This window comes from Ceratosolen solmsi, unplaced genomic scaffold (genome assembly GCF_000503995.2).
Source record: "Ceratosolen solmsi marchali unplaced genomic scaffold, CerSol_1.0 scaffold6, whole genome shotgun sequence".
NCBI lineage: Eukaryota > Metazoa > Arthropoda > Insecta > Hymenoptera > Agaonidae > Ceratosolen > Ceratosolen solmsi.
Genome location: NW_011948414.1, coordinates 7061719 through 7073663, shown reverse-complemented (window position 1 = coordinate 7073663; position 11945 = coordinate 7061719). Strand labels below are relative to the sequence as shown.

At 33.4% G+C, this 11945-nt stretch overlaps 1 protein-coding gene across 1 annotated transcript in view; it reads right to left on the bottom strand.

The window, feature by feature from the left end:
• Positions 1–3369: 3369 nt before the first annotated feature.
• LOC105368388 (dipeptidase 1) overlaps positions 3370–11945 on the bottom strand; it is a 36316-nt gene continuing 27740 nt past the window's right edge. The window contains exons 7-8 of the mRNA XM_011507397.1: positions 7264–7393; positions 3370–3551 (exon numbers count right to left, since the gene is read on the bottom strand). Coding sequence (XP_011505699.1) covers positions 3423–3551; positions 7264–7393 — 259 coding nt within the window. The 3' untranslated portion in view covers positions 3370–3422. The remainder of the gene's footprint in view (positions 3552–7263; positions 7394–11945) is intronic.

Genomic DNA, 11945 nt, shown 5'->3' with positions numbered 1-11945 from the left:
GGTCGCTTTTTTAACCATTAAATACATTCGAGATAAGGATTTAATAGTTACAATTATAATGACGACGTTTTTTCATCATTTTTTTTTTCCTTTTTGTTTTTATTTATTATAAATAGAAGCGGTCGGTATTTTACAAGGGATCGTATTAATTGTTCTTTTGCGGTCGTTTCACCCACGTACTTCCCACTTTTATGTACCATGCGGTTTAGGGTATATACGTACAAATATTACAACAAAAATATACACATTGTTGATGAATGTTTTTCTTCCATTTCGCCCGTTTCCTTCTTCGCGTGTGTATACATAACAAAAAACAATAAAAACAACAAAATTAAATAAACAACATCAAAAACAACAACAACAATAACAATAATAACGACACAATCCACCCCCATGATTCTGACGTCTTCCACGTATAAAAAGACAAAGTACGAATTTAAATGAGAATCACAACCGTTCGTTAAATACACATAGAAAATTTGAGGCTACGCCGAAGTAGTGAGTGGCAGCCAATGCAAATTTGTTTTCTGAAATATCGCTGTTACTCTCAGAAATAGATATGACTACGAATCCGGAATAATCCCTCGGTAAACGTATTCTTTTACGTTATAAGCGCTTGACATTGCTAGCGGTGACTGTGCGCACAAATGATATTTCCAAGTACGGCTGATTACAAATTGTAAATTGTTTTGTCATTTGTGCTACGACGGCGGAGGGGGGAGGGAGAGGTGTACGCGGGCGAGGGAGGAATTTGAGGAGCTTATAAAGTACATCGATCGATTTATAATTCTACATGTTTGGAATTCCCTTAGTTTCCAAATTAGTTGTTGTTTGATTTTTTTGGTTTTTTTTTTGTTTTTTTTTTTTCCAACTAAATTGTAAAGCCAGTGTAGTTTAACTTGCAAAGCTGCCAAAACTTCTTTATGCAAATAGAAGCATTGAAACCCTAGCCGTTTGATTAAAAGAAAAAATAAATAAATATTGCACCTTTTTTTTTTCTTTTTTTTTTTTTTTTGTTGTTGTTAATACGAAGCAACAGCGTGTGTGGATTGATCAATAATTTTTTACTTTCAAATTTTATTATTATTATTATTTTTTCGTTCTCTCTTTTTCATTCGTTTTAGCTTCCATAGTTCTAATACCGGAAAAATGATTTTAACTGAATTAAAGGGCTTCGCTAACTTTCCCATACAATTGTTCAATTCTACGCGTCTATTCGCTACTTTATTAAAGCTTATTTTTCACTCATTTGCACAGCCCTAAACCCTTAACTAATTTTACCAAACAGCTCAAGTCTGTAACTTCAAAAGTTTTAGATATTTTCAAAAAAAAAAAAAAAAAAAAAAAAAAAATAATAATAATAATAGTAATAATAATAAAATAATAGTAAAGACTTTATTCGGTGTACTTAATCCAACAAGGAGACCATTTAAAAATATATTTTTTTGAAAAATACGCCATTGAAAATTACAGTTATTCTTTCAAATGGAATGAAACGAAGCGAGAGTGTCTCGACTGATTTAGTTCAAAATTAAGTTGATTTATTTCGTTCGAGAGCAGAATTATAATTTATCGGTGCGAAAGAGTAGAATGTTATATGAATGTTTTCAAGATTTTAGCCCTTTTTTAAATTTAGCCGCAGATTGGGACTCGCAATTACTAGTGCGTCAGCTACTTTGGACTTAGTTTGAGCCCAGGAGAAAGTACGTCTAGCGCTCGATGTACTCCGAGAAACAGCAGAAACAGCGGTCAAAATGGTAAAATGGATGTAACCTCGCACTTCTGACGTTTTCTCAGTCAATTACACACGTCCACAAATCCCTCCGTACCAAGATCTACTCGAAGATGGAAACTCTAGGCGACGCGTTGCCGTTGCCCATATATACGGGCGCGACCGCGTATCCCACCAGTCAGATATCTCTCTCTCTCTCTCTCACACACGCGCACACACACACGCGCGCGCACACACGCGCACACACACACACACACCATCCTCGATTCTGTGAATGCACTATGGTGGAGATAGTGGTTCCGAGTCAAAATCGGGGCGCCCAGTTATTCATGCACAAGGGGCCACGGGGCTTAAAAGACACGTATGTGCGAGCGAGTTTGCTTATTTGGCTCTCTTAGTCGATTTTGAAATTGCGCAGCACTATAAGACACGACACGTAGACGAGATTCCGAGTCGAAGAGCCTGTAATTTCACCGAATAATCGAACGATACTCCCGCCGAGCTTAAAGTTGTGGATGACGTTGAATTTCGAATCCTTGGAATCGATCGTCAGGTATTCCTGGGTATGGGCTATTCAAATACTCGACCCTCTAGTGACCGAATTGAATTAACATTTATTTTCATTTTAATGATAAAATGGTCAAACTTTCATCGAATAACTAATTCTCAAAACTCATCCGCTAAAAAGTCTATAATTCATTAAAAGTATAGTCAATTAAATGCGTTTATCAACATTTATACTTTGATGTTATACTACGAATGTTAATCTTCGTTATTTTCGGATATTACGGATATATAAAAATGTCGGCTAAATTTCAAAAGTCATATTATAATATTGCAGTTATTTGTTTGTTTAAAATTTGTAGAGACGATTTTTATTTCACGACTAACATAATTGTTCGATTCCTCGGCAAAATTCCTGTAATAATGTCTCCGGTACAACAACGACAAAAACAACGACAAAAACAACGACAACAACAACAACAACAACAACAACAACAACAACTATAACAACTATAACCACAAAAAAAAATAATAATAATAATAGTAATAGTAATAGTAATAGTAATAGTAATAGTAATAATAATAGGTAGAGGAGGTGGGAAGAAGAAAAATATTTGTAATAATAACAATGTTGATGAAGGGCATCTCTAGTCTAGAAAAGAAAAGGGGGAAAAAAAGAAAAGAAGGGACGACAAAATATCAGGGATAAATAAAAATGTACGTAAGGAAGTTGGTAAATTACATGATATCTCTCGTTGCGTTATTTGGAGCAGCACTTTTTAATTTACGTCAAAATAAGCGTATATCCTCGAACATGTCGCTGTTTGTCTTGGTGATGCGATCTTCGGGCCAATGAATCGCCATAAGGTGATACGTAAGCGCGAGGTCAGAAAGAAAGTCCGGAAGTCGATAACAACACTAACTTTATTCAGTACACACACGAGATTGGTAATATATATTTTCATTAGAGAGTCACGAGAGACCGTGGCTCAGCCTTTTCGTAATGTGGGAGGGAAATACGCGCACGGGGGGAAGTCGTAGGAAAAGGTTACCTCTCCTCGCCCGGTCTCCTCTTCATTCGTCGCACACCTTTGTCTTTCTACCACATACGCGCGAGCGTAAACACGGCTGTGGACGCGCTCGTGCATGCTGCTTTTTGTTTAGTTCTGCTTGCTTTTCTTTTTGTTTACACTTCCATGGCTCGCTGTACGGAGTTTATGTCCAGGGAGCAAACGCCGGTCGTGTCTGGGGAATCCAGGACCTCCTCGGACGGCATCACTCCGGCGTTCCTCATCTCGTCCCTCACACGCTCTACCTGCAATTCAAGAGGAACATCGGGGACTATTATACCTACGACTCTCGATAATCTTTCTTCTTTCTTTAGCCTGTCATTGACGGATTACATGGGAAAGGTAGGTGTAAATTTCTTTGGGAATTCCGGTGAAATTAACGGCTCCGAGGGCGTTGTTACCGATGTGGGGCTTCGCTCGTACCCATAACCGTTGGCAAATATACAAAACGCTTTAATCTCCGCTTCTCTTTCGTAAATATATCGATTTGACTTTGCCATTCGCAAGCACAAATTTTCATATCCTGCTGACTAAAAGTATTTAAATTACATTATAAGAAGGATGAAAAATCACGTATTAGCATAAGAAACAATGGGAGTAGCGAGCAAGCCAGAGGCACTAAAGTTAATAAATGACAAAATTGAGATACAAAAGTGGAGTATCGATGCCAGAAAATCATTTGTTTCTGCGTCCACGAGAATGTAAATCTGCGCAAGCAAATGGATAAATAAATCCAAGGATCTTCGGGAAATAGAGAGAAATTCAGGAGATGAAACGTGCTATTCCCATATACTACTCGCAATTTTAAACTCGACCCCCCCCCCCCCCCCCCCCCCCCCCCCCCTCTCCTTTTTTTTTTTTTTTTTTTTTTGTAATACATTAACGTTAAAGTTATTACTAAACGAAAAAAGATCGAGTCATTGGTGGAGTGCGAAACTATGAGAATTTCTCCTACTAGTTATGGAAAGTAGGCAAGACTTCCTTACAGCTACTGCATGTTTCCAAGTTTGTAAATGCACGAAAATTGTTGTAGTTGACATTGCAGGATGTGCTTTGTGTTTGAGCAAAGATTACAACAAAGTGACGTTAAAAGCGCGTTCTTCAAAAATAATTTTCCAAAGTGCAATTAACGCATTTTCACAATTTACCGTATTAAATAAACTTCTTCGGTGAATGCTGTTGACGCACATAATGTACTACGACGTATAATAAAATTATCTTCGCACAGCATTTGACTGAAATTGACGAGAACGAAGCGGCAGAATATTTCGCTCTCATATTCCAACGAATATAACAAATTTTTTGCTCCTTAAATAAAAACTTGCAAACGCTCAGTAGCTTACTCATTAGATTAGAAAATTATCTAGCTAAAAAGAGATGCAGAGTCCGGGATCGCAGGGGAGAAGGAGTAGTAGCAGCGATCACTAGGGTAAATCAATCGAGCAAAGCAGGGAAAAACAACAACGACGACGAAGACGACGACGACGACGACGACGACGACGACGACGACGACGACGACGACGACGACGACGACGACGACGACAACAACAACAACGACAACAACAACAACAACAACAATAATAGTAACGATAATAATAATAAGCAATGCGATTGGCTTTAAAGTTCGTTCAAGGCAAATGAAAAAAAATTAAACGGAAAAGTCGAGCGATTTATCGTACGAGAGAGTCAGTAAAAACGTTAATATAAAGAACGAGTGAACGCTCGAGCGGTACGGTAGATGAGTCTCTGCTTACGTAACCCGATAAAAGCATATTAACGAAGACAAGCACGCGTTACTACTACTGATTATGTCTCGCGAGCCTACGTGCACTCGATTCTTTAATAAGATATCAATTTTTGGTCTCACGGGTATTGTCGACTCGACGTCCCAATTGTGCCCGAAAAGCACAACACCGCGTTTAATAAAGTGGGCCCTCGAACGAACAATTGTCATAAAAGAACAGAGTAACTGCGAGGCATACGTTAAAACAATTGAATATTAAACAATTGCTTCGTAATTCCGAGATAAAACTTGGAAGATCTCGCTTTGTGCCTTCTTTCAGATATTTTTGCATCCCTCGAAATATATATTCACAGCTACTAATACAATACGAATGCTCTTTGTTATTTGCACCTGCTTTCGCGCACAAACTCATAGATCTCACTTTTATTTCAAGAACATGAAAATAATTTCGTAGTTGCAATTTCACTTTAAATTTAGCTACCTTTAATTTAAAATAATGTAGTAAATAACTTTGTAAAATAATTTTTTTTCCTCTCTCAAAAGCCCCCGAGGCATCCAACGTAGCTAGCTTCGTAAAGAATGTAAGCGCACTGTTGGTATACTATCTTTTGCCATTGCACAAACATTAGTTACATTGTTCTATATGTGCGTTGCCTTCTTTCGATCTATTAAAATTGTAAAGCACAAATTACAACAAATTTGAAAATTCACAATGCGAGCACATAAAATTGAAATTGTTCATTGCAATAACATTCTCGCAGTCCCAAATGTATGCTTAAAACGTAAACATTATTTTTGATTTTTCAATTAATTATTTTTATTTGTTACGCGCTTTTAGAAATGCACGACTGCGCTCATAAAGCGTACGAAAGTATCGTATAAAGTATTTTTTACAAGCAAATAAATATATATATATATATATATATATATATTCAATTCCTACTTCCGAGCTCAATTCCACCAACAACCCCAAGATTCATATTTAATTATGAAAATATTTTTACGATAGAAATTAATGGCAATTGCTATAATATTTTAATGTAAAGCATTGGATACTGAACAATAAATAAATGCATCGTGTGTTTCTCCAGTACGAAAAGCGTCCGACTGTAAAATAATATTCAAATATATTATTTTATTTAATTATATTATATTATTTTATTATAATATTCAAAAATAATATTCAAAAAAAAAAAAAAAAAAAAAAAAACAACACTCTGCGTAGAAATGTACGCAATAGTTGTGTAATATATAATAATGAAAAGTAAAAAAATGTCGATCATTGGCTAATTTTAATGTTATACGGCTGAACGAGAGTTACCATTTTCGTTGTGGTAACGAAGCCTTTTTACACCTCTACATTATTTTAAAAAGGAAAATAAATTTTATCTTGTATTTTTTTGACACGCTCAAAATAAGAATTTCATTACCGATAGATTTTCGTTACAAAATTAAGGAAATATTTTGTGAATGTGCCTCTTAAAATACAGATCATTTAATCAAATGTAAAATTAATCAAAGTTACTAGATGTACTACGAGAACCTAATTAAGGCTAATTTATATAAGTAATTTAATCAGTAAGTAAATGTATTTTTTTAATTTTTTTTTTTATTTTTTTTTTTTTTTTTTTTTTTTTTTAATTTCATTGAGCACAAGAATGTTCGACTATTCGCTATACATCGACATTCGAAGCGAAGCTCTGCGCAAGCGAAACTGAAAGACAGAAATGAGTTTGGTGTGAGTAGGGTTAAGTAGATCCGCCTCTTACTTCCTCTATTCGCACGCTCCTAACCACACACGCGTGAAATGCCAATTTCCCGATAAAAATTATTTTCAGATCTAGATAACACCCACACACCCACATATAAATATATATATATATATATATATATATCCGGAATACTCGCATAGCATGAAAATCGATACGACAAGGCGAGCAAAGGCGAAACACAGCTGCGCGCGTAAACTCAGACTCTTACGCGCACAAATACCTACGCATACATTCATCCACCCATCCATCCCTCCGCTCGACAAAGAGAGAGAGAGAGAGAGAGTGAGAGAGAGAGAGAGAGAAGAGAGAGAGAGAGAGAGAGTGCGAGAGAGAGAGAGAGAGTGAGAGAGAGAGAGAGAGAAGCACATTCGGGTTGAGAGAGGGTGACGAGTAGAGCGAGAGCAGTCGTTGAGAGCAAAAAAGAGTACGAGTTTCCTTTACCTGGCGTAAGACCCTCAGTAAATTTAATCCGGCGACCTTTTTAAGATCGAGCACGTTCCACTTGTCACTGCGCAGTAGCTCGGCAAATAGTTCCGGGTATTTGGAGACATCCTCGAGACCTCGTGGCGTTCTGGAAAGCACAATTTTTAATGTCCTAGGCATTTAATTAGGCTCGGGAATTTCCACTTTGGCGATTAATGCCAGCGAGCTCGCCTTGTTCTTTGGCCGGATATTCGCGAAACTTTTGCTCGGTACTCGCCAAGAAACGTCGGGCAATCGTAGCGGGTTAACGGAAAATTAATCGCATGCGATGTGTTTTTAATGTTCTGGGGTACGTTCCATTTTTTCTTAGGATTCCGTTTTATTTTCGTCCGCTCGCCAGGCATCTGTGTTGCTGTATTTTCTTCTTCTTGAATTTTAATGCAGGGAAGTTTTGACTTTCATGGACGATCGACTTTAATAAGATAAAACAAATGATCTGTGATTTTCGTTACATTGAATAACGTTGGAAACAATAAATAAACAGCTATTTTACACTGCATTATCGGTGATTACTTCACCAACTAAACGGGTAAACTTTCTTGCAATATACTATTTCGTGAAAAGAAATATTCAGTTGCGAGGAAAATATTATGAGTATCTATAGCATCAATTGCATATTAGCATCATAATATTTTTTTTTTTATAACACTCTATCTGTTAAAATTTGACATTTAAGAAATGCTTATTAATTATACGATGTAATTAACGTATCCAAGTATTAATACGGCATAATCGACCATTAAATATATTCATCATTGAAATTGTAAATTTTTTTTGTAATTATTTAATTATTTAATTTTTCTTCTTCTAAACGGTAAAGATTTAAAATTTAACATAAGAAAGTGTGATTTTCAGTGATTCGGTGATGTAACGAACTAAGGTAGTTACTGAAAATTGCTTATTATTGGGTAAATATTATTGCAAATTTGAGGCAAATGTTGCTCTAGAATGCGGATAAAAGATTGTTTAAAAAAAAAAATTGTTTCGTTCAATTATGTCGATGTGACCGATAAATTTGTTATAAATCTCCAATAGGTTTTAAGCTTCATAGAAAAATAGTAATAAAAATAGTAATAAATCGTAGCATTAAAGAACAACTACTTTAAACATTTGTTTTTGTTATTGTTTTTGTTTTGTTTTTGTTTTGTTTTGTTTTTTTTTTTTTTTTTTTTTTTTTTTTTTTTTTTTTTTTTTTTTTTTTTTTTTTTAATCGTTACTAGAAACAGCGATACCTCACAAACTTAATGAACATAAAATAAAGTAAATATTCGTTGAAAGAATATTAATTAAAGATTCTTGGCAAGGACTATTATTCTCTATGCTGCAGAAATTCAATATTACTTAGTCCAGCTTGACTGTAAAGGAAGCCGCAAATAATCTTTTGACAATACAATAAAATTCATTCAATTGTATTGCTCTGGTATAGTAACATTATTCATTTGAGTAAAATAAACTTTAAATATTAATATATACTTCGTTTCAACGTTAAATTAAGCATGAATAAATTCATTATTTATCGACACATAATAAGTGTTTTTATTTTTATTCTTTACATTTTTAAAAATAAAATATACTTCATAAAAAAAAAAATAATATATCTGCTGAATAAATTTGAGACGTATTTAAAATAACTTATTAAATTTAAATTTTCATCTACGTTCTCAAAATATTTGAATCTTTTAAACAATTTCAAAACTACGCTAAAGTGAAAATTTTCGAAAGAATAATTTTATTTTACTTATTACATGCTTATATATGAAGCACAAAATATTAAAGTTTTTTAATTAATGAAAGCAGTGGACGTTGAATAAAAATTGATGTGGCTTTTACCAATAATTTGCTTAAAAATCTTTTTAATTAAAATATCTAACTTATTTTTACTTATTTTTACTTATTTTTCAGTCTTTGAAATTCATCTACGTTACATCTCAAGTGCATTCACTTTTTCTCTGACGTCTCGAGTATGGCGTGTGCCTGAGTCAGGCAAAGAAGAGAAATGCAACGCAGGTGAACTTAAACGATTTTCAAAAATAAACTAACAAAAATCCAAAAAGAAAGATACTTTTTTATCCATCCGGTAATTGTTCTTAATGTAATTTTTCATAGATTTTGTCTAGGAGGTACATTCATTGTATTAGACGGTGAATGTAAATTAACGGCAAATGCTATTACAAACTGAAATCTAGTTTTGCAACAATATTCCATAACTGCATTCGTAATTATATTTTTGCTCATAATATATATATATATATATATATATAAATATAAATATTAATATCGAAATTGACAGAGTTCATAAAATAAACGATATGCTCAATTAAGTAAATACGTTCGAGCATTTCGCATTAAAATTTTACTAGGTGATATATTATCAAGGAATTTATTCAAAGTGACAGTCTCGTGTGAAACTGATGAAAAACACGGAACTGGGAACAACTTTTTTCTCCGTATATGCACTACAATGTATGACACAACGCATAATACCTCGCAATAAGCGTGTCCTCAAAGAGGTAATAATTACAAAATCCACTTTTTCATCACGAGTTTTCCTATTTATGAACTTGTTAATATATTTTATAGCTGCTTAAAATTACCACTCGACTACCAATAGCCAACCATAAAAAATGTACGCATGCATAGTAGTTCATCGATCTACAGCATACCACATTACTTTCATATGCATAGCCGTGTCATATGCGCATGTGTGTATACGCTTGTGTGACAATGTAGTATAAGAAGACACACTAATTTATAAAAATATTAGCATTAATCGATTAACTTGGTAAGAGGCATTTAAAATGACGATTTCAAGTTATACATAAATCTGAGACACAAGAGATTTAAACGACTAATGTACGATTAACTTGTACCGATTTACTTTATCATCTGGATTTAATAAAGTTTAATACTTGAAAATATAACATCTATAATAAGATATGCAAGTTGAAAGTATTGATAAATAATTTAATTTTAATATATTATAATATTGGAGAAAAAGTTTGATACTATCGAATGTGACCGAGTAGTACTGTTTATTTCGAGTAACGAAAGGAAAAAAAGTTCGCATTTGAATCTATCGAATTGATAGCGTAAAACATTTAATTAGCGTGCCTAATTCGAAGTTTCATTCTTCAAAGCTTAAACGAAAGTAAAGAAGATAAAATAATTAAAAACAACTGTTCCTGCTAAACCATTTAATTCTCGGTTATGTAGATTGAATTAATTCCATGCAATAAAATTTATTCAATAAAATAAACATGCGAAAATTACTAAATTAAGCTTTAATCTTGTATTTGTATGGTTTTACTGAAATGAATATTGTAACTCTATATAATTTCATATTTATACGTTGGCTTATGTATATAAATATAAATCACAAATAACGATAAAACATTATGCTAAGCATAGATTGTATTTGCTACATGTAGCGCATGAATTTCAACTTTGATAGAAAATTTATTAAAGATGCATTTAGATAGCGGCATTGAATGATATGCGCTTCCATATCATTTCTTAAAATATTTTTAGCAAATCGACTATTTTTAATCGACTAGGCTCTGGTAAAATTTTTTTACATTTTTTTTAACACGGAAAGGGATTTTTTTTTTTTTTTTTTTTTTTTTTTTTTTTTTTTATTAAATCTGGTAATAAAAAAGTCATTATATCCATATAAATTCCATTCAATAGCCTTTATACTTTATACTAAAAAGATAGTAAGCAATAAATATTACACAATTTCAATTGAATTTTATTTACAATATTACAGTTTTTTGTTTTATCTGTCATTTCTTATAATAATAATAATAATAATAATAATAATAATAATAATAATGATAATGATAATAATGATAATAATAATAATAATAATAATCACACTGATTTATTGAAACGCTTAATAAATGCTCGGATCATATAACGTTGCAAGGATCATTTTCCAAACAAATAAAATAATCTTTGTCAAGCTCTTATTTAACTAATTTATTTAATTAATTGCAAATCTGGATTACTATTTACACTCTTCCGTATACGAACCTGCCGATTGATATCACACATTCTCCAATGTTGTCGGTAGTAATGACATTGACTAATACACTTCACGCGTTCGGCACATTTATTTTACGAATCTTAAAAGTGTACTATCTAACTTTACTTTATTCCGTAAGCGTAGACAATTTATTTTTGCTAAATATCGCATAACCGATGACTCGCTCGATAGACCTCGAAATTCAACGACTCAACCGACAAAACTACGATCCCATCCACAATAATTTCAATATTCCAATACTAGCCGAACTCAAAACCCAAATATCTGCTTTTACAATATTTACCTAAGGTACGAGATTAATCTATCGACAATAATACCACGTGACTGCTCTACGTCATAAATTGGTCTTTTGTCTCGACAAGTCCATTCGCATTTGCGAGATATAAGCTTACGTAGTTGCAGCTACGGATGATGCTATGCACCGATAACGTAACCATAAATGATGGCGTGAAATCGAATGCATTTTCTATAATAACACAGTATTTGAATAATTGGATGAGCCTATGCTTTATGAGCTTTTTCGAAAAATGTGAAACACCTGTACGGGCGTGTGTGCGTGTGGGTGTGGGACGCAATAGAGTCGTAGTGGGGTAAT